This window comes from Haliaeetus leucocephalus, unplaced genomic scaffold, assembly GCF_000737465.1.
Source record: "Haliaeetus leucocephalus isolate CR32 unplaced genomic scaffold, Haliaeetus_leucocephalus-4.0 Scaffold587, whole genome shotgun sequence".
NCBI lineage: Eukaryota > Metazoa > Chordata > Aves > Accipitriformes > Accipitridae > Haliaeetus > Haliaeetus leucocephalus.
Genome location: NW_010973023.1, coordinates 7,071,164 through 7,096,255, shown reverse-complemented (window position 1 = coordinate 7,096,255; position 25,092 = coordinate 7,071,164). Strand labels below are relative to the sequence as shown.

At 40.7% G+C, this 25,092-nt stretch overlaps 2 protein-coding genes across 4 annotated transcripts in view; one reads left to right on the top strand and one right to left on the bottom strand.

Moving 5' to 3' along the window:
• The window catches only part of LOC104838333 (dynein heavy chain 5, axonemal-like), a 170,630-nt gene extending 156,546 nt beyond the window's left edge, over positions 1 to 14,084 (bottom strand). The window contains exons 1-7 of the mRNA XM_010578013.1: positions 13,938 to 14,084; positions 12,546 to 12,752; positions 8,192 to 8,290; positions 6,501 to 6,689; positions 6,327 to 6,401; positions 3,911 to 3,997; positions 2,428 to 2,499 (exon numbers count right to left, since the gene is read on the bottom strand). Coding sequence (XP_010576315.1) covers positions 2,428 to 2,499; positions 3,911 to 3,997; positions 6,327 to 6,401; positions 6,501 to 6,689; positions 8,192 to 8,290; positions 12,546 to 12,752; positions 13,938 to 14,084 — 876 coding nt within the window. The remainder of the gene's footprint in view (positions 1 to 2,427; positions 2,500 to 3,910; positions 3,998 to 6,326; positions 6,402 to 6,500; positions 6,690 to 8,191; positions 8,291 to 12,545; positions 12,753 to 13,937) is intronic.
• A 145-nt stretch (positions 14,085 to 14,229) lies between these two features.
• Positions 14,230 to 25,092, top strand: part of EXOC3 (exocyst complex component 3) — a 29,106-nt gene continuing 18,243 nt past the window's right edge. For 2 of the 3 annotated variants that reach the window (XM_010577989.1, XM_010577987.1), the window contains exons 1-4: positions 14,230 to 14,299; positions 17,311 to 17,495; positions 21,504 to 21,723; positions 23,758 to 24,439. In XM_010577989.1, coding sequence (XP_010576291.1) covers positions 17,352 to 17,495; positions 21,504 to 21,723; positions 23,758 to 24,439 — 1,046 coding nt within the window. In that variant the 5' untranslated portion in view covers positions 14,230 to 14,299; positions 17,311 to 17,351. Of the gene's footprint in view, positions 14,300 to 14,982; positions 15,057 to 17,310; positions 17,496 to 21,503; positions 21,724 to 23,757; positions 24,440 to 25,092 lie in introns of those variants that run through there. The other variant, XM_010577988.1, reaches the window with a different exon arrangement.

Below are 25,092 nucleotides of genomic sequence, written 5' to 3'. Positions count from 1 at the left end.
ACCGAGAGGGTGGTCAAACACTGGAACGGGCTTCCTAGAGAGGTGGTCGATGCCCCAAGCCTGTCAGTGTTTAAGAGGTATTTGGACAATGCCCTCAACAACATGCTTTAACTTGGTCAGCCCTGAATTGGTCAGGCAGTTGGACTAGATGACTGTTGTAGGTCCCTTCCAGCTGAAATAGTCAATTCTAGGCTATTCTAGTTAATGTGAAGCAAGAAGCAGTGAATTGCTGAAGCAGGGGACAGGAAGAGACAGCACTGGTGAGTGAAATTTTACTGCTGAACATAACGCATAAATTGGAAGAAGTGAGGGATTGTAACTTTTCCCAGCATTATCTGCTTATGGACTGGTTGGTTTTTCTGCTACTGGCATTTTGCTTACAAATGTATACATCCTGAACATGGGCCATGTGCTTTCTATGACCCATACTGGCTAGCCGTTTCGGTCATGTCTCTTGTTAGCAGAGAGGGAGTCTCATTTAGAACTTCTGAATTGCACAAACATACACTGATTTTGCCTTTATCATAATGAATGCTTCACTGATATGGGGGAAAGCATACCGAGTTCTGCCCTGGAAGCTTCTACTCCCAACTTTTGCCTGTGCAAACACAGCAATTCCAGAGTGTTTTAGGAATGGCACCTACAAATTAACTTTTGTAGAGGCTTTGACATTCTTGGCTATCTTGATTACTGATTTCACTAACGTTTTTCTTGCTAGTTCCCCACTTGCGTGCAAAAGAAAAGCATTTAAGACATTTAGGTGTTATGCATGGGTGGAGTAATACATCCTAGAGGTATTACAGTATTATAATCCCACTAGAGTACAAGAGGGTAGAAAGCTCTTTCTGAAAAAGTGGACAAATTATGGATGACAATCAAGGCATCGTTCTGCTTGAAGAAGTGCTTACAAGGAAGACCAGGTTTCTTTGCATGTCTGAGCATGTTCCGCGGGAGGCAATGCCCACAAGGTTATTAACAAGGAAATGCTCCTAAACTACTTCCTTCTGCAAAAGGGTGCACTAACAAAATTGCAGAAGGAAAGGATGCAATGTAATGAAGAAGTGAACTGACCTTTATTTTTCCCCTTCAGATGCTTTTAACAATGCCAGTTTCTCCCATATGACAGTGTTTGCATTTGTGCAGGGAGGAGGAGACAGGGAAAATTCTTTCAAGACTTCTGCATCTCTAGGACAAGGTCGACATACAAGCTGATCCATCTCTTTCCGTAGGACACTGAAGATTCAGCTATTCCTCTTGAAAAACGGGGGCAAATCCATGTATTTCTAGGGAGTTCTCAGGTTCTCCTCCCAACTGTTCCTACACAGCTCTTTGGGATAAACCAAAATTTGCCAAACCAGTCTGAGCCAGAGCTCCAAGCCTCGTCAGTGTGAAGACTGGCTCACTGAAAACTAGGGCTTGTTTTACCTTCTGTAGCATCTAAAAATATTGCCTCACATAAGGAATGAAGTTTGATGACAGCTACATGACAGTCCCTGCCAAAAGAAGGTGATCACAAGACAGCCACAGAGAGAAGGGACCAAGGCAGCTAACTGAAGAGTTTGGACAACCATTCTGACAGGTACCCAACTGAAGGAGCACAGCAGGACTGAGAGGGCATGAGAAGAGGAAGCCTAGAAATTACTTCTACACCCCTGGATGACGTATTTGTAAAAATATTGTTATAAAGCAAGTGACTGACAGAAACCTAAGTACTAATTTCCATGACTGTAGCTGGAGAACAAACTTACTACAGCTTTGGCCTGGTCAGATGGAACACATCAACCTATTAGTGACTAATAAGGACAAAATCTGTACAGCGTAAAAATGAGTTGCATCAGTATCTTTAAGAATATGATTTCAGGTTTATTACATTTTTTCTGTAATGTCTATTCTTAGATGTTAGTGTCTGGATGGTCTTCTATTGCAAGTATTTCCCAAGAACATGAGCATCTCTGAAAGTCAGAAAAGGCTGTTACAGTACTTTTCTCATACACTACTAAAGCTATTAGTGGGAGGAAAACCTTACTCTAGTTAGTTTCAAGTATGATCTTTATTTTAAAAGTTTAAAAGATACAGTTATTTAAGTAAGTGCAGCATTTCCATAATTTAGGCTCATTACTTAAAAGAAAATCTCCTGGTTTAGGTCATCATTCCCTATTGCCATTAAAAGTTATATTTTAATGACTGATTAATAATGAATTTTTCTTAATTAAATTCTTGTTTTTAATAATATTGCAGTAGCTAATTTCCAAATCATTAGAACATTACTTTATCATACTTACTCAAATGAAAAAGAACTTCCGTTAAACACAGAACTAGACATTTTCATGAAAGCACTCCCAACTTCTTTTTCTGACTCCAGTTGCATGAATAAAGGTCTAAGAAAATATTAAGTACACTGCAAACACTGCATGATTTTGGTCTTACCTGGGAAACATTTGATGCAGTTATAACTTTATCTGATGTCCTTAGGAAAAATGCACAAGTTCCTGTAAAGTCCTGTAAAAAGGACAAAATGCCTACAGTTAAAAAGAATACACACGTACAGTAAAAGTAATTTACTTAAGAACCTAAAAATGTGCTGAAAACAAAATTGTAAAAAAATAATTACTCAAAAAGGCAGTGAACTGTTTGTAGGATATTTGAAAATCTGTCCCTCTCAAATCAAATACTGTTTTTTCTCCACCTGACATAAGAATGTCAAAAATGCCCTTCTGGGCAGACCAGTCCAGTATTGCATCTCTACAAAGAAAATGCAGTTCAGGAAGAGCTTGTGGACTAGGCTGCTTCTGGGCTCCATTCCTCTTGTATTCCCTGACCACCTGCAACTGTTGTATGAGAGCTGTTAGATGACATATACCTGTCTAGTCATTTTAGTACCCATTTATGGACCTATCCATGAGATTGTCTAATCCCTTTCTGAATCTGCCAACTTAAAGTCACTGAAAAAAACTAAAGATATCCTCAGCTTTCAAACATTTAAACTACTTTTCATAGATATTTAGGCCAGAATGGATCATCTTAGAATGACATTTATTTCATTTTTTAAAAAGGGAACTCAAAGATTACTAAAAACTTCTGATCCAAATACTGTTTAACAGGTATTTTCATCTTTTTGATGGACCGAAGTAATGTAGAAGTTTCAAATCAGTACTGCAACAATGCTTATTTTTAATCTATTAATAATTCAACAATAACAAATTTGAAAAGCCATTCCAATTGGTCCAACTGGCAGAGGAATGAACCTCACTTCTTCTCTGAAAGCAAGAAAGAATTCTTCAGCTATGTCTTTTCTAACATAACAATGTTAATATAAGCTCATTGAGGCAAAAAAAAAGACATCACCATGCCTTATTCAAAGAAAATTGTATATGGTACTGGATTCCCCCCCAAAAGAGATGGAAAGAAAGAAAATTAAGCAGAAATCTTAATGACTACTCTGAATACACTGCTGAATAATACTTAGACATTACAGCGAGGAGGTTATAAGAATTTGAATGGAATAAAGGAATTATTAAAGATATTTTTGGAGTAATGTGCAGTATTATTATATGAAAGGAAATAAAAAAACACTGAAGAACTGCACTTTTAAACTAGAAGCGCACAAGCACTGGAAAATACTTAACATGCAGTCATTAACAAAAATGTTAGGATCTGCAATGTTTTAACAAGGGTTTATTTGACCTGCTCTCCTCTCAGATAGGCAAATACATTAATCACTACTTCTTTACTGGAGAATTCCAACCTCAGCTCAAGAAATGTTGGGAGATCTTGCATTATGAGAACGTGGACTAAGTACTTAAGTATCTATCCAAGAATTACAAAAAGCTGTTTAACACTGCACAACTGTTATGGTTTTTTTTCAATATTTTCCTTTTCAAATGTCATCTAATGAATTTTTCAACCATACCTCAGTAGAACCCATGGTAATAAATAACTTCTTCTGAAGCAAACTGTTCGTTGACCCATCTGACCTCAATGATGCATTCGACTTTTGCTAGCAATTAAATTGTAAATAAGAGGTTAATAAAATAAGAACTATTAACATACAAATACCTCATCCTATTTGAATTTGTGAATTATAACTAAGCTCATTCTGAATCGATTAGTAATTCCCAGACAGAAATCGTGAGGTTGGCTTTATCTGGAGAATAAGCTTTGCATAAATCTCACAATCCCCAGTAAACAGTTTCATAGCCCTGTTTTTTCAGAAAAAAACTCAAAGAAGAAGGGGAAAAAAATCTCTGAAAATATAATGAAATTAAATCTAAAGTGTTTCCTAGAGCAACTTCCTCCATGGAAACAAACTGGATGTCTCGCAGAAAGTCATGTGCCTGGTCTGCAAAGTCATAATGTAATTGTGAGTGGGACTCACAAGCAACACTTGTCAGCTAGAGCCTGCCAACAATGCAAAGAAATTTAGTTTTCTGCCCATGCCTTTAACCATACATCACTCTGCAAAACTTTCTTTCTGAGAAGCCTTGCTGTCACTAGTCCCTCTCCACTGAGATGTATCTACAACTTCTTCTCAAGACTAATAAAGACCTGCTTCCCTCTAATTTTCTGTCACTCACTTTGAAAAATAATCTGTTGAAAGTTGAAAGAATGTAACAGAAAATAATGTGGAAGAAGCCTGCAGGTGTATTTCTCTTTCAAGTTGAGGAGAGACCTCTTCCTAAAAAGTCAAATGTTCAGCTCCTGCTAGACTAAATGTGTGATGCATGATACACACTGGTGTCTCTCCACTTCTACCCAAAATCAGCATCTTCTAACCTGTATGCATGTCTCAAGTGAATATCATGCACCCAAGCTGGTGAAAAACAGAGATGAGCAGCACTGAATAAAGGATCTTTGACAAATCTTGGAAAGAACGTGCCTACTAGGTCAGGCCAACAGTCTGCCCTGGCCAGTATTTTGTCTCCAAGAATGGCTAAAAATGGATAAGAACAGGGCAATCATGTATGATACTGCCCCTGAGTAATCTCCAATTCTCCAATATGTTTGAAACCAAACTGTTGACAGAACAGTCAATGCAATGAGATCTCAACTCATCCAAATGGGGTGGAAGATGCTGGAGATGGCATTCATACTTTCCATCAGAAACATTTCTTTTTATGCTGTGTTGCTTTTGCAGCAAAATTTTCATAAATTCGTATTTTAATGTTTCAAAAGACCAAAATAAAACAAAAGTAAATGCAGAAATGAAACGTTTCACTTAATCCAAGCTGGGCATTTATTTCTGGCTTGTCAGTTAAGGAAAACAATTTCAAGATTTTTAGTTTCATCTTGATTTAAGTCAGAGAACAACATGTTCATTCCAGAAATGTGCACGCACAGTCCCAAGGAAAGGAAAAACTGATTAAACTGTTTTGACAGCTGAGCTGATCCTGTGCTTTGCAGTCTCTAAGCAATTCCAGTAACACTCAAAAGCTCTTTTAACTTATCTAGGTTATAATGAATCTGTAATTCATTCTTGCACTTAACTGATGATCAAGTATTATCAATCAGTTTTTCTCCCCAACAAGCTTAAAATACCACCACATGGTGAGTTCGCTCACCCTAACGTGGCTCCTCAGCGGCATAACCTGAAAGGACTGAGGAAGGATTTCTGCAGTTCAGGAAGCCCACAACAGTCATGTTAGGCAATTTCAAGGTCACTTGGCACCTTCTATTATCACACACCCAGTGGAAGCTGAACAAATGATTTTGCTTTTTATAAAGAGGCTTCTCCTTCTCAGAACTGAAAGGGAGAGAAATAAATCTTGGGGGGACCACAACTACCTTATTTCTAGTTATAGTTTTCCAAGCTTAAGATTATTTTCCATGGAATAGGACAGACCTGAACATGAAGCTACCTTAACTTAGAAAGAAATTGCATCATTTTTCACTCTCTTGAATCAGTGCTTTGTCCATAGTGGGGTGGTGCAATTCAAACCAAAAGGAAAAAACAAAATGGTTCTCCTACAGACAGTTCCCCCACTCCTCTAATACTTATGTTAGCTAATCTAGTATTTTTAAACTCTGAATACTGTGAACACTTTGCCTCAATTATCTTTATCAATTCTGAAGTCTGGATTTGTACTTTACTTGGCCATTTTTAAGTTTCCTTTTGTGAAATCAAGAACAGTATCAAACCATGCCATAGAGCATTCTCCTGTTTTCATGTAAGCCAAGATGGCAGTATCTAAACAATGAGCTCTAAGTTCTTTCCACGTTGGCATACATAGCAAAAAAAATCTCTGTTAAGATTTTCTGAATTTTGCAAGACTCATGATTTTTTAAAAAAATGCAACTTTGCTTTTGCAAAAGTAATAACAGAAACATACCTGAAATACATCTTGGTAAAAGAAGAGCAACTTTTTAAGTCCACTAGGGGCAAAGAACTGTTCTATAAGTTGGAACTAAAAATAAAATTATAATTGCAGTTAATTGTGAAGTAATTTTAAAAGACTGGAAATTTTCAAAATATATTTAATTATAATAATTTAATTAATATTTACCTTGTCATCAGAAATAATGGCCTCCTCCACTTGCTGCTCACTTAAGCCTATCCCATCTGCTAATCTTGATACCAAATACTTGTGTCTTTCATCTATCTGAGCTTTTCTCTCCTCTTTGGCGACTCTGGCTTGCTTGGCTAGTTCTTTCCTAGTTTCACTGGAAAGTACTATACTTTTCTTACCAGTTGTCTAGAAAATAAAAGTTTGTTACAGACAGATTCTTTTTTCTCACTTAAGGATTGTATTTTATATTGTTGATCTTCAAGCTGATTTTGTAAACTACTTCAAGCAGTAACATAAAAAATTACATCTAAGGAATGCAGAGGGAAAAGATCAGTAATAATTAACTTGTTAGGTCAGAATTATTTTTCAGTATAAAGCTGCTACAATGGAAACCTCAGATTGGAAACTTCAGATCAGGACCTCTGAATCAGATGTGGATCCAGGCTAAGGTCACAATACAAATTTAGCAGTATAAAGCCTCTAATTCAAAACTCAGCTTTGTAAATCCAGCTTCCAAACTTCTATATGTCCATATTCCAGATCTGGGACCAGACCTATCTCTGCCAGCATTTTAGTATATAGTATCAAGTTATTACCTCAAAGGAAATAAATAAACCAAATCCACTATAAAATCAGTCACCACTGGAACAAATATATAACTGACATTTAATACAGAGGTCACATAAAGGTAGTAGCAGAATGATAAAGAAGGAAATTTATGTAGACAAAGGATTTTTTTTAAATCTTCATAACAGTGTGAACAAGATGGAAAATAGATATGGTGAATAAAATTTTTAAGACAACAGATAATCTTCAGAAGCTATACAGAAAACTAAAGATTTGGGTAAAAAAGTCACCAGAGTGAGCATTTCCTGCTACACACAGTTGCCACTGACATGAATATCTGGAATCTGGGGATGTCTGGAGTGTCTCTGTATCTCACAATTTTTATTCGAGAGAAAGAAAGATAAATTACATCATCTTCCCAGTACTCTAAACTAGGAATTGTAATTGATCAATCCTGATTTACTCTTGGATTAAAAAACCAACAAGCTGGCCAACATCTACCTTTGCCTCCTACCATTTCATCTTACCAGAGACTCTGAATGGATGTTTTACACCACTCCTGTCTCTACCTGCATCTCTTTAAGACCAGGAGACACCAAGAATGCCTGAACACCTGTAGTTGTTGGTCAGTACCATTCTGATGTCTCTAAAAGCTACATGTTTTCTGATTTACCATTCATTCTTCTCCCATGTAGGTCCCAACTCATCTATGTCAGTCCTTCATCATCTCTGGCTTCCATGCCAACAGCTGGACCCCTTGTTTTGCATATGCCTTCCCTGATGCAGCATGACCTTATCAAGTATTCTTAACCAATATTAATTTTCATCTGGGCAAAGGAAGGGGATTAACCAGTGGATGATCAAAAAAAACCAATCCCAAAACCAAAATCCCAGCAACACACATTGTAAGCACAAAAAGTAAATGGCCTAACACTGTATACACTTTTGAGTGGCTCGCTGTTCTTTTTCCTTGTAATTAAGAGAGACTGAAGGAATTCAGCACCCTCCAGTATTAGGCCAAACTTCTGTCAATGAAGACTTCTAGAATAATCTATACAGAATAAAATTTAACAGACAAAAGGTAGCTGAGTAACCACCTATTTTAACATGAAAACACTTGCCGGAAGAACAGCAGTCAAAGGTGATCCAGTCACAGCAGATCCTAGCTCAGTGCTCTTCGTCTTCAGGTCCCCTCCACATCTACGATGCTTACTTTCTGTGTCTAGTTAAAAGAAGTGACAAGCTCTAATTATTCAGGTATATGCACAACAAATGCATTTACAAGACCTTCTGTGTTGTGTCTTAATATCTGCTGGCTAACCTCTTCTCAGGCTGGGGAAAATGAGACATGTAGGGAACATTAGAACACCTGTTCCTCAGAAAAAACCCTTAGAAGACATTAGGGGAAAAGATGTCTTATAATAGCTTTTCTTTCAAGTTCAATTGCAAACAATCCCTACTGATAGCAGCAGAGGTAAGAAAAAGCAATTTAAGGTACTAGCTTGAAGAAATCTGTTCTGGAAAAAATAGAGACTCTGAAATATTGTCACTTTTCATACTTGCTATTGTCACCCAGTTATTCCTCTTCTGTTACTTCTTTATCTAAATTCTGATTGTCAGTGTCGTGGTTTAACCCCAGCCAGCAACTAAGCACCACACAGCTGCTCGCTCACTCTCCCCCCACAGTGGGATGGGGACAGAATAAAAAAAAAGTAAAACTCGTGGGTTGAGATAAAGACAGTTTAATAGGACAGCAAAGGAAGAAAATAATACTAATGGTAATGATAAAATTACAATAATAATAATAAAAGAATTAGAATATACAAAACAAGTGGTGCACAATGCAACTGCTCACCAATCACTGACCAATGCCCAGTTAGTTCCCGAGCAGTGACCTGCCCCTCCCGGCCAACTCCCCCCAGTTTATATACTGGGCATGATGTCACATGGTATGGAATACCCCTCTGGCCAGTTTGGGTCAGCTGTCCTGGCTGTGTCGCCTCCCGACCTGTTGTGCCCCTCCAGCCTTCTTGCTGGCTGGGCATGAGAAGCTGAAAAATCCTTGCCTTAGTCTAAACACTGCTTAGCAACAACTGAAAACATCAGTGTGTTATCAACATTCTTCTCATCCTAAATCCAAAACACACCACTATACCAGCTACTAGGAGGAAAATTAACTTTATTTCAGCCGAAACCAGGACAGTCAGTCTCAGGCATTTCTGACAAACTTGCTACTTGCAGAGACTTGCAAGACAACTTGAGCATATGGGATATCTGCAGAATAAAGATTGCTAATATTTGCAGTAAAAACAGGACATATATCATTAGAGTGTGTGACTATCTTCTGTTGATTGTTTAAGCCTCCTGAAGAGCTTTTGAAGCCCTTTATTTAATAAAAAATTTATTCCATGTCTTTGTTTTTCCTAGAAATTAGGATTTGAATATTTTTAGAGTCATTTAAAGCAACAAATAAGAGTATTTATGTTTTCCTGATACTAAGCACAATAACTTATCTCCAGCCAGCCACCATTTCTCTTTTAAAAATTTTAATTACAAAGCACTCCTAAATATCACTTTATCTCTCCTTAACAGAAATACTGGTTTAGTTAGCTTCAAAAAGATAATTATTTGAAAGCACTGAACAATGCTATTTGTAATTGTTACAGCTTGCTTTTAGCCCAAGAAAAAGCCACCATTTTATTTCTCAGAAGATGATATTTAGGTCCCATCCTTGGCAGCAAATCAGATCCTCAGTGGAGCATGCAGTAGTGCTAATGAGCGGCTCACTAAACTTTCAGGAACTACCATTTAATTTATTCTAAATAAATGATGAGATTGTGACTAAAATTAATATTCCAGTAGCACTGATTTCCTTATAAATTGTGCCTCTTTTCCCCTGACTATAATGTATTATTCACAGAATCATAAAATGGTTTTTGGAAGGGAACTCTGGAGGTCACCTGGTCTTAACCCCCTGCTCAAGCAGGGCCACTTAGAGCTGGTTGCCCAGGACCATGTCCAGACAGTTTTTGAATACCTCCAAGGATGGAGACTCCACAACCTCTCTGGCAAACCTGTGCCAGTGCTCAGTCACTCTCAGAGTGAAAAAGTGTTTCCTGATATTCAGAGGGAACCTCCTATGTTTTAGTTTGTGCCCATTTCCTCTTGTCCTTTCACTGAGCTCCACTGAAAAGAGCCTGGCTCCATCTTCTTTACACCCTCCCTTCAGGTATTTACACATGCTAATGAGATTCCCTTGAGCCTTCTCTTCTCCAGGCTAAACAATTCCAGCTTTCTCAGCCTTTCCTCATAGGAGAGATGCTCTGGTGCCTTCATCATCTGCATGGCCCTTCTCACATCCATATCTCTTGTACTGGGAAGCCCAGAACTGGACACAGCACTCCAGGCACGGCCCTACTGGTGCTGAGTGGAGAGGGTGGATCGTGTCCTTCAGCCTGCTGGCAACACTCCTCCTCATGCAGCCCAGGATACCCTTGGCCTTCTTGGCCACAAGGGCCCATTGCTGGCTCGTCTTCAACTTGGTGTCCACCCAGGTCCTTCTCTGCCAAGCTGCTTTCCAGCTGCTCAGCCCCCAGCATGTACTGGTACCTGGGCTTGTTCCTCCCCAGGTGCGGGACTTCGCACTTCACCTCGTTGAACTGCATGAAGTTCCCATCAGCCCAACTGCCCAGCCTGTCGAGGTCCCTCTGGATGGCAGCACGACCCTCTGGTGTATTGACCACCCCTCAGCAAACTTGCCAAGGGTACGCTCTGCCCCAACATCCAGATCATTAGTGAAAATGCTAAACAGGACTGGACCCAGTCTTCACTCCTGGGGTACACCAGTAGCTACTGGCCTCCAACTGGACTTTGTGCCACTAATCACCACCCTCTGGGCTTGTCTGTTCAATCAGTTTTCAATCCACCTCCCTGTCTGCTCAGCCAGCCCACGCTTCATTAGCTTCTCTATGAGGATCTTACAGGATTGAAGGGTAAATTCAAACTGTAACTGCTCAACTGTGGTAATTTGTGACCCAGGAACGATCTGGCTTGGAGAGCAAGAAGGCCCAACTGCAGAAGGGGTTAAGCTGGCTGGAAGCAGGAATGCCAGAGACAGAACAATGCCCTGTAAGGGAGTGTAGTTTCCCTTGGTGATGAGATAAGAAACAGCCACAGCATTGTCTTGTAGCCACCCTGCAATGTGGGTCAGGGTCTATCTTTGGGCAGCAGAGCTGCTGCTGGGGGATGGACCCAAGGCTGGGCTGAGGCATTCCAGGCTGATGCTCACAGGACTGGTGCCAGTGCAAGTGTATATAAGGAATCTTCTGGTGGAGTACCTTTGCAGAATTCTTACAGAACCAGTTACAGCAGCAGGGCTGTCCAATGCATTGTTCATTAATTTATTTATTTTTTTTATTTCAGTACAAATGTGTCTTTAATTCATCTCAAGGGGCACAGTAAAAAATGCCCAACAGGAGACTGTCAAAAGCCTTACTGAAGAAAAGGTAGACCATATTCACTGCACTCCCCTTACCTACCAAGCCAATCATCTCATTGCAAAAGGCAATGAGTTTGATCAGGCATTTCTTCCCTTGATGAATCCATGCTGACTACTCCCAGTCACCTCCTTGTCCTTCATGTGCCTGGAAGTGGTATCCAGGATTAGCTGCTCTATCACCTTCCCAGGGATTGAGATAAGGCTGACTAGCCTGTAGTTCCCTGGGTCCTCCTTCTCGCCCTTCTTGGAAACAGGAGTGACATTAACTTTCCTCCAGGCACCTCTCCCAGTTCCTGTGAACATTCAAAGATTATTGAGCGTGGCCTTGCAATGAGATCAGCCAGTTCCCTCCATGCTCTTGGGTGCATCCCATCAGGGCCCATGGTCTTACAAATGCACACTTCGCTTAAGTATTCCCTGACCTTGTGGAAGAGGATCAGGTTAGAAAGTACTGAAGCAAAGTGGGCATGTGTAAATCCATGGGCCATGATGGGATGCATCCGCGAGCACGGAGGGAGCTAGCTGATCTCATTGCGAGGCCACGCTCAATAATCTTTGAACTAATTATTCGATCTATTATCATTGTTAATATATTCCAGAAAAGAGATACCATACTATATGCCATACTACAGAGCATACCATACTATAGAGTACTACTCATTTTAATTCCAGAAAAACGGCTCTAATCATCTTACTATGATTCAACACTAGGAAATCTGCTAAGAGATCAGAGTTGCACAGTGCATGGCCCTATAAATCCATATAAATATATAAATATGCATTTGTTTATTTACATGTATGTATTTATTTATAAAGCTGAAAATTGCACATTGCAGTCCCTACACTGGCACATTCAGAATAGCACGTACCCACCCAGTATATATAAGTATGTTATAAACTTAAACACTCTACTTAGTATTTGGTTTCTCATTTTGTTCCTGGAATTTTTTTCCATACAAAGCCAACATGAAATACATATCATTATTTTCTCCCTTACCTTTTTTTATAGTAATGAGAGGTGGACAGAGATCAATGTTGGGTTTGGAAGAAAGTTGTGTTGCTCTCAGTCGTTCTGATTCCTGCTGTGCAGAGTGACCAGGAGGGGAACTAGGCTCGACTCTTCCCCCCAACTCAGTCTCACGTCCCACGGTCTCCTCCATCTCCATCACCACACAAAAATCAACCTAAATCAACAATGCATAAAATGACCACATAATGAAATGTTGTAAAAACCAACCACACCTTCAGTATTTTTATCCCTGTTTTAGCACCAAGATGATAGACTAGCAAGGAAAAGAAAAAAGTAAAATTCTCTACTTTTGGTTGCTAATTCAAAATGAGAAGATCTAAGCAGTTTACCAAATTATAAAAGCTCCTTAAAGGTTGCCCATTATCAAAACTTTATTTCTAATTGCATAACTCTCATTTCTGTCTGATCAGACTGCTGCAGGTGGGAACTCACGCATTGAGGGACAGGTTAAGCTCCTTCCTTCCTTCACGACAGCTGCAGGTCCCTCTGCAAAGCACTGGGCACAGAGTGCCGGCTGAGGCACTTGCTTAATCTCAGGCGGGTTTTTAAGCCTGCGGTCTGCCTGGGCACTTGGAGTTGCTGGCAGCTGCTATAGCAACCCCTACACAAACCCAGCTAACAACCCAGTCCCCAGGAGGCACCTCGTCCGTCCCCATTTCCTGCTGTATCCACCAACCCAGCGCTAATTTCATAACTATTTGTCTTTTTAAACGCACCATAGTTTTCCCTTACATATGAATTAAATCCTAAGCAAGCAGCTTCCCTGAGCCTCAGCATTTCTGACGTGCAGAGCCAGGGGAGGCCGCAGCAAGCTCCATCTCGGCAGCCACACCAGTCTCCTCAACACAGCCTTTCTCAGGACGGCCACAACCCGGGTTCTGGGCAAAGTGTGAAGAGAAGACACAGCTGAGACAACGGGCTGAACGAGGACCTTCCCTTCTCCTCTGCCAGGCAAAGCCACCTCCACATAGATCTGAGAGGTACTGCATGATTCGCAGCCTATCCACCTGCAGCACCTTTACTTCGCATGCTTCCTTTTCCCAGACGATACCCAACGTCCAAGCTTTCACTGCAGTAGGTTACCATTCAAAACCAAAGGCTTAACACCTCAAAGGACTTCTGCACTTTATTTTTTTTTTTAAACCGATCTCAGTGACCTTGAATCAGGCCCCAAAAGCACTGACAGTGCCCTCGACACTGAGAGACTGTAAAAAAACAACAAGAAGGGAGGAAGATGAGGAGGCGCCGCCGGTAGCGCCCCCCCACCCCCGCAGGGTGCAGAGGAGCCCGCTCTGAGGAGACCTGGGCGCTCCCGTCGCTCCCACCATTCCCGTCGCACCCAACAACGCGTACACGCACACAGCCGCCTCGCCCCCGGGACGAAGCTCCTCAGGGAGAGCCGGCAGCGGTGCTCCGCGGCCACTAAGGCAGCCTGAGCCGCTAAGAAGCGGCTGAAAACCGCTTTTTCGGTTACCGGGCGCCTCATCCCCCCCCCCCCCCCCTCCATTTCCCGGTGCCGCGCAGGCGCAGCCCGCTCCTGCCAACAGGTGAGGGCGCCTAGCCCGCATGCGCGCCGGCCGACGGCGGGGAGGAGACGGCTTCGCTGATGCGCCTGCGCGGCCGGCGGTGCGCCGCTGTGTGGGCCCGGCGCCTGCGCACTGGCGGACTGTCAGTCCCTCGCCGCGGGGCGGGTTGCAGCCGGTAAGTGGCAGCTGCGGCTCCTTCGGCCCCCGCCGCTGGCCCCGCGCCGGGGCGGGGGTGGGGTATGTGCCGTGCCCCGGCCGGTGAGCGCCGCTTTGCCGGTTCCTTGCCGGGACTGTCGCTGTCTGTAGCGATCCGGGTCTGGTAACGGGAAGCGGAGTGGAGACGGGAGAGGCCGGGCAGGGCCGGGCCAGGCCGGGGAGCCCCCTCGAGATGGCGAGGCCGAAGAAGGGGGTGCTGAGGGCTCCTCCGGCGCCTCCGCCGAGGCTGAAGGCGCTCGGCGTGGCGGGGCCGCAAGCCTCGCTTGCGTGCCCGGGGACAGGTCTCCGGCCTTTGCCCGGCAGGGACGGGCACCTGCGTCGGTGTCAATAATTCGAGGGGAGCCACCTCCGTCGGGGAGGGCGGCCGGGCGGAGCCGGGGCTGCCGGCCGGGGGCTGCCGCAGCTTCCTCCGAGCTTTGTTCGGAGGGGTTGTGCCCCAAACTTGGGCTGTCGTCGCCCGCCTCTGGCCCAGAAGCTCGTTTTTGGAGGGGGGCGCGGAGCGTGTCGCTGCCGCTGGCTCGCTTCTCGGCTCCCGGCCGGGGCTTGAGTCCCGAGGATGAGGGTGTGCTTTGCAGCTGAAGCCTTTCCGAGACTGCTCGGGACTTTCTTTTGTTCACTTCTCCCAGTACTTTGCTCTGAAGATGTTTGTGGGTTTGGCTCGTAGCCTCTGTGTAAGGTTGGCGTGGTTTCTTAAAGTTTGCCCTTCCTTTTGAATGGTTAGTAGTTGTGCAACGGCCTGTCTACCTCAGCAAGTTAGCGCGTAATCGGTTAGGGCATTGAGGTATTCTGACTACTAACTTTGTTCGTGAGGTCTGCTTAATGTGCTTGGGTAGTGGCTGTGTGGGTTAAAGCTGTCGTAACTCTGTTGGTTGTATTCAGAGTTGTTAATAAAGGCAGTAATTCAGCATAAAGCTGCCTACCGCAGATAGATTTCTGTAGTAAATTCATATTTAGAAATAACAATTTTTTTTAGAAATTGCAGATACAGTCCTGATAGCTTGGAAGTGGCTTGGACTAAACAAAACAGGAGTATTCATTCAGAAGTATGAGTGGTAGCAATAGATCCTAAACCTTGAGATGTAGAGTAGGAAGTCAAACATTTGAGCTAAATGGGCCATTAATAGAGAAGTGATGGGTATGGTTTCACAGCTGAGGAGGTAAAGTAGAACATGAGTTTACACTGTAGAAATAATTATGGAATAAGTGCATATTTATGCATGTAATTTTTAAAGATACGAGAGATACAGATCTTGAGGTATCAGACTTAGGGTCTTATGGACTAGCTCTTGGGCAAACCTTACCTGAAATCTTTTTTAACCCTGATAAGTTCTAAAATGACTAATTCTACTAATGCTGTACTGAGTCTGTCCGGGATGGAGTTAACTTTCTTCATAGCAGCCTGTACGGTGCTGTGTTTTGGATTTATGGCTAAAACAGTGTTGATAACACACCAGTGTTTTGGCTCTTGCTGAAGGGTGCTTGCACAGCGTCAAGGCTTTCTCTTTGTCCTACTCTGTCCTCCACTCCCCTTGAATAGGCTGGGGATGGGCAAGAGACTGAGAGAGAAGACAGCTGGGATGGCTGACCCAAACTGGCCAAAGGGAAATTGCCTACCACATAATGTCATGCTCACCAATAAAAGATGAGGCAGAGGAAGAAGAAGGGGGGTTTTTGGCTTCCAGGGTGGCCGTTGTTCAGAGACTGTCTGGAGCATTAATTTGCCTGTGGGAGGTTGTGAGCAATTTCCTTTGCTTCACTTGTTTTTGGGTGGGGTTTTTTTTTGGTTGAGGGGGTGGGAGGTGTTTCCACTTTCCTTCACCTATCAAACTGTCTTTCTCTCGACCCATGAGTTTTCTCACTTTTGCTCTTCCAGTTCTGTGCACTTGGCACAGTTCTTCATCAGATCACTGTTCTGTTGAGATTAAGTGATGTGCTGGATATAGGAATGCAGACTGCTTTGACAGTCGATATCTACTTTGAAGGAGTAATATGGATATGAGGGAGTATAATCTGTAGTTGTGGCAGCAGAACCTAAAATGTTCTGTTTTATTACAAGACTAAAGACATAAAATGTTGGAAAGAATTTGGAAGGAATGAGGGAGTCCAGATGTGTTCCTTGGAGTTCTGTGGACACCATGTTCTTGTATCTTCAGTGACTGGGATCCTCCCTGCTTTCTGTTAGTAGCTAGTGAAGCTTGAGAGAACAGGTCTGATTTGATGGCCAGCAAATTTTATCTTTTTTGCATACTGGTTTGCATGCATATCTTGACTTCACTAGAAGTTCTGCTGGAGACCTAGATGAAATACTTGATTAATTTTTCCCTGCATACCTACACCTCTGATGTACTGATACTGTAAGAAGAACTGAATATGAGAGTAGGAAATAAAAAAATCATCCATTGGAAGTTTGAATGGAAGTGCTTTGTAGTTAAGTCTCTGGATTTAGAGCTTCCACAGCTATGTTTCTCTCCACTTCTGGTAGCAAATTTGACCTGTTGCTGCAGGGGGACTATAGTTCTCTCAGCTCCACCAGATTCTAGTTCAGGAAGAGTTAGGACTGTTGGTTGGACAATATTCCTTTATGTTTGTCTCATTGCCCTTTTAGTAGGCAAACCTACTCTAGGATTAGATAGAATCTGTCTTTTAAATGAAGATTGGCTGTTCTTTTGTTGTTGTTGTTGTTGTTTTGGTTTGGGTTTGGTTTTTTTTTATGCAAACTTACAGAGAGCAAGGTAAATGCAAAAACAGTAACCAAAGAACATTTCATGTAAACTAATGAAACAGAGTTAAGTGACTTTAAATGCAATTCTTGTAGAATTCTGATTACTACTCTTTATAATGCAGTCTGATGATGCTTCTGTCAAGTTGCACTGTTTATGGCCAAAGTTAGTTCTCCAGTTGTTAACTTTGAAATGATACATAGCCATCAAATGAAAAAATATTTTCTAAAAATGTTCTATTTCTTTTCAGTACTGTTAAATTATGAAGGCATTTTGAGGTCCTAATCAACAATGGAGGAAACGGATAGGGAAGCAGTTGCAACAGCTGTTCAGAGAGTAGCAGGAATGCTTCAGCGTCCTGATCAGCTGGATAAAGTGGAGCAGTATCGCAGGAGGGAAGCTCGTAAGAAGGCTTCAGTAGAAGCTCGACTCAAGGTACAAAGTTCAATAAACCTGAGTGTCCATGGTGCAGCATGAATGTACCTCCTTTTTTTTGCATTCTGTTTTCTGATTCTACATTTTCATCCAGATAGTTTTAAACCACAGACTTTAATTTTTGCTCTGTGTCCAAAACAGAAACTTTGCATCCTGAAAGTAATGCAAACTAATGCTGCACATATTACTGAAATTTTATTCAAGGATTTCAAGTGTTCTTATGTTCTGTAACTTACACAGTTTATCCATGGACAGCTACCCTTGTACTGTGTAGCCTGTCAGCCAACAAACCTTTGTCTTAATGGTTGAATGCTGAACTTGTAACAAAAAGTTGATGATGGTGACTGAAAAAGATCAGTCAGTTTAGTCTCTGACTTTTACATGGGATTATGGAAGACAGTTAAAATCTATCACATTTTTGTCTGTTGCGGAAGTGTTCCCCATGATTTTTCCCCTCCTTCACATGTGTACATGTGAGTGCACGCACGCACATGGACACACACAGACTTAGCCTAAAATATGAGTGAGGTCATCCTGTGTTTAGTGTCTATGTGTTACTGAGTTCTGTGTTTTCTTCTTTCACTGGTACTCACTAGCCAACAGTTGTTTTAGACTACTGTATTAAGTAATTGGAGTAGAGCCTTATAACAGTGTTTTGGGAAATATTTTTGGGTTTACCAGATCAAAATGGCCGGTATACACTGTATCTAATCTTACATTTCAGAATAAGTTAGTTTATCTCACAACTATTTGATGGCTCCTTCTTTGTGGGGGTCTGCATGAAGTAGAAGAGAGCCTGCCTTCTTTCACAGTGAAAAAATCTGTTAGCAAATTACACATTAATTTTTGTCTGTAGCATGAAGCGTATAGTGGAGTCCATTAATAATGGATCAGCTGTTTAGTTACTGTGATCTGTTTATAATATATGAGCACAGTCATTTGCCTACTGGCTGCTTCTATATTCAGTGATGACTAAACATAACTATAAGTTCTGTAAATGCCTAAATCCACTTTATAGCTAATTTTCTTGTCATTTTCCTTAAGTTACCTTAACTTCAGTCATCTATAGATGGTCAGAAATACCTGTTCCAAAAAGAAGTACAACGCCCCTTAATCCATTCAGGATGCATTCCTGAAACAGGTGACGGTTAGTGATGGAATGGATAGCAAAGCAGTTTTTCCTGTAAGAATTACTATAATGGATGGGAGCACAGAGAGGACATAAGAAATGCTCTTGCTCTGTATTTAAATTGTGTATATGTCTGGTGTGGAAGATGGAGAGACAGGGTCATCAGGATCATCAGCCAGAGGAGTTGCTGACTTTTCAGGTTAGATCACTGTTGGAATACCTCAGCTGCTTCATCTATGTGAATGAACACATGGTAAATCTTTCAGTGTGGACATGTTGGTGCTTCTTTCTGACTGGATATGCTTTCATCTTTTTCATCATTTTCTTCAGATGAATCAAGATAATCAAGTCAAACAAGGGTGAAGAGTAGAAAACCAGGGTAATAGTTGTGGGTCACTTACAAGGATGAAGCCGCAGAGGTCTGGAATGGTGTTGTGCCCAAAAAACCAGCATCTCCTTCAGCTGGTTATCCTACTCCTCTCTCTATATCCTCTCCCAAATATTTAGTTATGTCCATTTCTTACATCCTTCTCTGCATTTCTTCCTGCGTTATATAAATTCTTACAGGAAAAACTGCTTTGAAATTTGTCAGACTCATCCGCTTCATGCGTGAGACTGATGGCAGTTAGTGAAACAGTATTTTTAAGCATCGGTAGCAGAACTCTGAAATGATGGGTGGATAAGCACCAGCTAGCACTGTAGGCTAGTACGTCTGGGCTCTGCAGTCCAAAATGTAGGCAAAGAGCTGCTTGGACTCTATTGCAGAGCCTGAAAAGTTATGAGCATTGACAGCCATCTTTGTGCACATACTCAGTCAATGGGAGAACTTAGGTTTTGGTTTTCTCTCACCCTGAAGAAATACTGCATACATATCCTAGGAGAGTTCCTATGTCATGGGTTTTCCTGAGTATAAACATGCTTGAATCCTCTACCTTTTGATTCTTAGTGGCTGTGCAATCATGAATTTGAACCATAGGGCTCTAGGGAGACCAGGCAGCCAGGGTCCTGGTTCTGTGGCTTCATGTTGAGAGCTGTCACTTGAAAAGAGATAAAAATGAAATTTTGAGCCCTGTTCCTAGGATGGCTTGTTTTTGTTTTTTTAATACAGCAATGGTCAGTCCAATCTAAGATGGGTATGCATTCTTGGAAGTCAAGTCCACAATGCTAGGACATGCCTCACTCCCTGTCCCCCCACCCCCTTCCCTGGCCCTACTGACTACTAGAACACGAAGTGAACATGGGTGGATGTAGATTTTTCCCTGGCTGTTTGTGTCAGTGACCAAGATTAGTGATTGTTTCAGTTTAACATAATCAAGTTTCTGCAAAAGTTAAATAGGCAAAAATTTGAATATGTAATACTTGGAAGATCTGCCTCAGAAGAAATTGAAATATCAAATCAGAAGTATTGAACGTTCAATGGTCAGGTGACTTTTAAAATACTTTATGGTCAGCTTCAGGAGATTGTGTTTGAGTATCATATTGAATGTTTGAGTATCCTAATTACCTCAGTTTCTGTAGGGGAAAAATGTGTTAATGCAGCAATTCTGTAGATAGATATTGTATAAAAATGCCTTACCACTGCTTAATTGTACTGAGTCCGACAGGAAAATAAATTTTTATCGATGAAATCAGCACATCATAATTTGAAAGTACATAAATAGCGGTAGTTTAAGAATCACTGCTTTTTTCTGGGACTTTCCCAGTACATTTAAAACACAATAAATGTTGTTCATAGTTACCAGGATTTCCTCTTTGGCTTCTAGTATCAGACAAAAAGTTCCATGACTGCCCAAGCTTTTTGGCATTAAAAATATGGCAAAAAATGTGTTTTGAGCTTAGCAAAACCATTAGTGCCTCACTTCTTTACTGGTTACTTCAAGTCCTTGAGGTAAGCAACTGAGTTTTCACTGATGTCTTGCCTTTCGTTTGTCTTTTGAAGTCTGTTATTTCCAGTTTCATTTCCACTCACCTGATTTCATCTTAGTCACATCTTTTTAAAAATACATATATAAAAAACATCCTGTGGATGTGATCTGATTTCTTTCACTCATATATGCACTATAATGCATTTTCTGTAAGGTGTCTGGACCGTCAAATTATTTTCAGGACTAACAGCCTATGTGAAGAGTGATTATTTCAAGTGTCACCTGTCACAAGAGCGATCTATATCAATAACCTCTCTTTATGCCAAAATAATCTAGTAGTTGGATTGTTGGTCTGGTTGTTGATGTTTTACAGTGCAAAACTTTATTTAGTTTGGGGTTTTGTTGTTTTTTGTTTTGACTGAATTCTTTTTGATATATTTGTTTCTTTTTTTTGCTTTCAGGCATGACAGGCTGGAGGGGTTTTTTTAGAACCTTTCAGAATTTTAATTTTTTTTTTTTTTTAGAACATTTTCAGTTGCCATTCAAACTTTTTTAATTGGTTTGGTAAAATGCTTTGTGAATCTGTACATACCAAGCACCAAGCATTCTGTTGAAACATCTATATCAGCTTTCTTCTGATAGCCCCCTTTGAAGTAAATTTATGAAGGAAATGCAAAGAAATCTGATTCTGCCTTCCCATAATCCTGGTTTAATAAAGATTTATAAAGATAATGATCTATCTGCCTAAGCTCCTATGTTAGCTTTGTGGGTGAACCAGTTGTATCTAGGTCCTTTAAAACTAGATGCAACTTCAGAACTTCAAAGAAAGAATATGTGCGCACACATGGAGTAAGTTACACGTTTCTAGTAAGCTATAATATTGCCTTTTCAGGTTTGTTTTCCTCTGAAAATGTTAGATACTGAAATTAAAATTAATTTTTGAGAAACATTGTAAATAGGGAACCTATAATGATTAATACGAGTTCTTTCTTTGTTTTATTGTTTGTATTTAAGGCAGCAATCCAGTCACAGTTAGATGGAGTACGAACAGGTTTAAGTCAACTGCACAATGCACTGAATGATGTGAAGGACATTCAGCAGTCTTTGATAGATGTCAATAAGGACTGGAGACAGAGCATCAACACCATAGAAAACCTCAAGGATGTTAAGGATGCTGTAGTGCAACATAGCCAACTGGCAGCTGCTGTAGAAAATCTCAAGAATATCTTTTCAGGTAATCTAATATTTATATAATCCATCACATAGTGAAAGCACTTTAAAATGGTACTAACAGCTGTAAGGTTGTCAAGTAATGCTGAGAACTTTAAACCTCACTGGAAATGAAGAATTAAGGAAGAATCACCTACACATCACATTCAGGGAAGTAGCTGGTAACCATTTCATATATATCAAGTCTAAATTGTGCTGTCAGAACTTCTAGTCTGGCCTATCTCATCATCAGACACAAGTCACAAAGAAGCTTCTTGCTAGCAATCAGTAGCAAAGATAACATGTTTAGTATAAAAGACTGAAATATGCAAGTGGCATGTACAGGAAGAAAATTCGTGAAGATCTGAAATGTTGCCAGTGAGTTGGGCACCTACAACAAGCCTAGGTGGTTGGGTAAAAATAGTCCCAGATGATTTTAGGAAGCAAAAATTTTTTGCAGAATATGAAACAGCAAGATCTCCAGTCAAAGATTCCCTGGCAGTCTTTCTCACACAACAGCTAGGAGACTGAAGGATTTCCCTTAATTTTATAAGCGTAAGTATAAACTACCTGAAGTTCAGTTTCAGCTGTGCACAGTCCTGGCTTCCCAGTCAGACAGCACAATCACAGAAACCAGCTCATGTATAAGGGAATTATACATGGGAAGTACTTCTTCCTTGCACCACTGCACAATTGCAAAAGTTTTCAAAATTAAATAAGATTAATGTGATATAGTGGATACTGTAAAGATAAAGAAAATGGTATTACCTCTGTCCTTCTATGCAGCCTTTTTGGTGCACATTCCATTCCATCTTGAATCAGGGTGAATTCCTTGCCAGGACTTTTCTGCTTATAAGTCATTTTAAGAATTTTACCTCTATGGTGGGGGCTAAGCCTATCATACCCCTTTGATTTTATTTAAATAGTCTTTTCTCTCCTCTTTCTCTCCTGAAAGTAATTCCCAAAATGTGCCTCTAAAGAAAAATTGTTTCCCAGTCATACCAGGTTGATTTGTTTAATCTCTGTAAGAGTGTGTCTAACTGCTATGGTACCAAACTGGGATATGGTGTGCAACTTAAAGAAAAAGACTAGTATTTACATTCAATGTCTAGCAAGGAAAAACAACAACAAAATTCTATGTGTTCCAATGCTGAGTAATTTTGGGGGTGTTGTTTTCTTTTAGATTGATGAATGCAACTGAGACAGTATGCCTTTTCTTTTCTGGCATTCTGAGAGGTTTTTAGTGTGAAGCATCTCCCCCCTGGGATTGTTAAACAGTATGGTTGATGATAACTTCACTCTGAGCAAAACAAATGTTTTATCAACCAAGTGGTTTTCATCATGATTAATGATTGTGTATAATTGTCTTTGCAAACCTTCTTTGGGGGCTGCCAGTTCCATCACTAGCTGCCTTTTTTGCAGTGACAATTTTTCTGCTGAGATTTTTCAGTTCTTTCCCCCACAGGATCCTAATCCTCTTCTATAATATTCCTCAAATACTGAAAAATAAAAAAGAAAAAAAAAATCTTCTAAATAGTTTAGCAGCATAGGTAATTATCAGTATTCTTCCTTTGTGCCTTAGGCACGCAAAAACTGTTCTTTCAAGAAGGAGGTAGAATTCAGTATTTGTTGGGTATATGCAGCCTCAGGTTCAACAGGGTAAGCGACTTTTAGTCAGGCAAGTTAAAAGCCTTTTGTGTAAGATATAAGGAAGCTAGTACTGCAGTTTGTTTCATAGTAGACTTTCATGGATTTTTAAATATTTTTTTTTAAGGGGGGAGAGGGAGAGAAAGGAATTTATGTTCTGTTGGCACTATGATCTTTGTTTAGCTACTGATCAAAATGGAGCATTGGAGTTAATAATGTGTAAAGTTACACAGCATTTACTAAGAATTTTTTAATACTTTAAAATAATTTCCTTCAAATTATTTCAAAAGAATTACTACAGCTGTTTTCCAGCTTGTTTCCTAGTGCTGTTATGGTCTTGTATTTATTCTTTGTATTTTGATTGTGGTGTTTTACTCTTTTTGTTTTTTCTTCTTCTTTGCTTTTCTTTCAGTTCCAGAGATAGTCAGGGAGACCCAAGATCTGATTGAGCGAGGGGAACTGTTGCAAGCTCATCGAAAACTGATGGATTTAGAGTGTTCTCGTGATAACCTGATGTATGAGCAGTATCGCATGGACAGCAAAAACACACATGACATGAACCTCATCCATACGTACTTTGGGGATATGCAGAAACTTTCTGAGGAGTTGGCAAAGCAACTTTGGATGGTGGTTCAAAGATGTCTTGTTACAGTCCGTCGAGATCCAACCTTGCTTGTTTCTGTTGTTAGGATAATTGAGAGGGAGGAGAAAACTGACAGGCGCATGTTAGACCGGAAAAAACAAACTGGGTTCATACCTCCTGGCAGACCAAAGAAGTGGAAAGAAAAAATGTTCAACATTTTGGAAAGAACTGTGAGCACACGAATTGAAGGCACTCAAGCAGATACTAGAGAATCTGACAAAATGTGGCTTGTGCGCCATCTAGAAATCATACGTAAATACGTCCTTGATGACCTTCTTGTGGCTAAAACCCTGCTGGATCAACGTTTTCCCCCACATTATGACATTTTCAACAGATTGCTAAACATGTACCATCAAGCTTTGTCCACCCGCATGCAAGAGCTTGCTGCAGAGGATCTGGAAGCAAATGAGATTGTTAGCCTTCTAACTTGGGTTTTAAATACATACAAAAGGTAAGGTCCCCTTATCTTTTCTGTTAGCCATAGTTGAGAGTAAGCATGCAAAACACAGTTTATGTGCTAATATTTGCACGTCTATTAACATGTAATAAGATAAAACAAAAGGGGGATAATAGTAAAGAGCTTGCTGTTTTGATATTTGTTATGCATTTTGCTTTGTGGAAATTGCTCCTTAAAACTTGTTTGCATTTTCTAATACGTGATTTTTTACTTGCTTTGTAAGCTTGAAGTTTTAATGCAGTTAGACCTGTTGAAGCTACAGTCACCTTGTACTTCTGTGCCAGTTTGGTGAAGTACTGGGAAGAGCAAAAGAGACTTAAGAGCTCTTGTGTGTGAAACAAAATGTTTGTTGCTGGCCATAGCCCCAGAAGATTTGTATGGTTATTAACTTTCTATGGTTCTTTTTTACAGGGGCTGGCACTGTTTCAGTGTTGCTTCATTACTGTTCAATGGAAAGAATGTAATAACTTCCTTCAGGTTTTCTCTCAGAACTGTGTGGTGATTTGTTTATTTAGAATTTCTGCTTACAGCTTGTCTCCTGTGATACTCTTAAAATGTTTTCTTTTGAATTGTGTGATTTGTTGGAACAACTTAAGCATTATGTCTTTTTTATGATCCCCCCCCCCCCCCCCCCCTCTCCAGCTGCA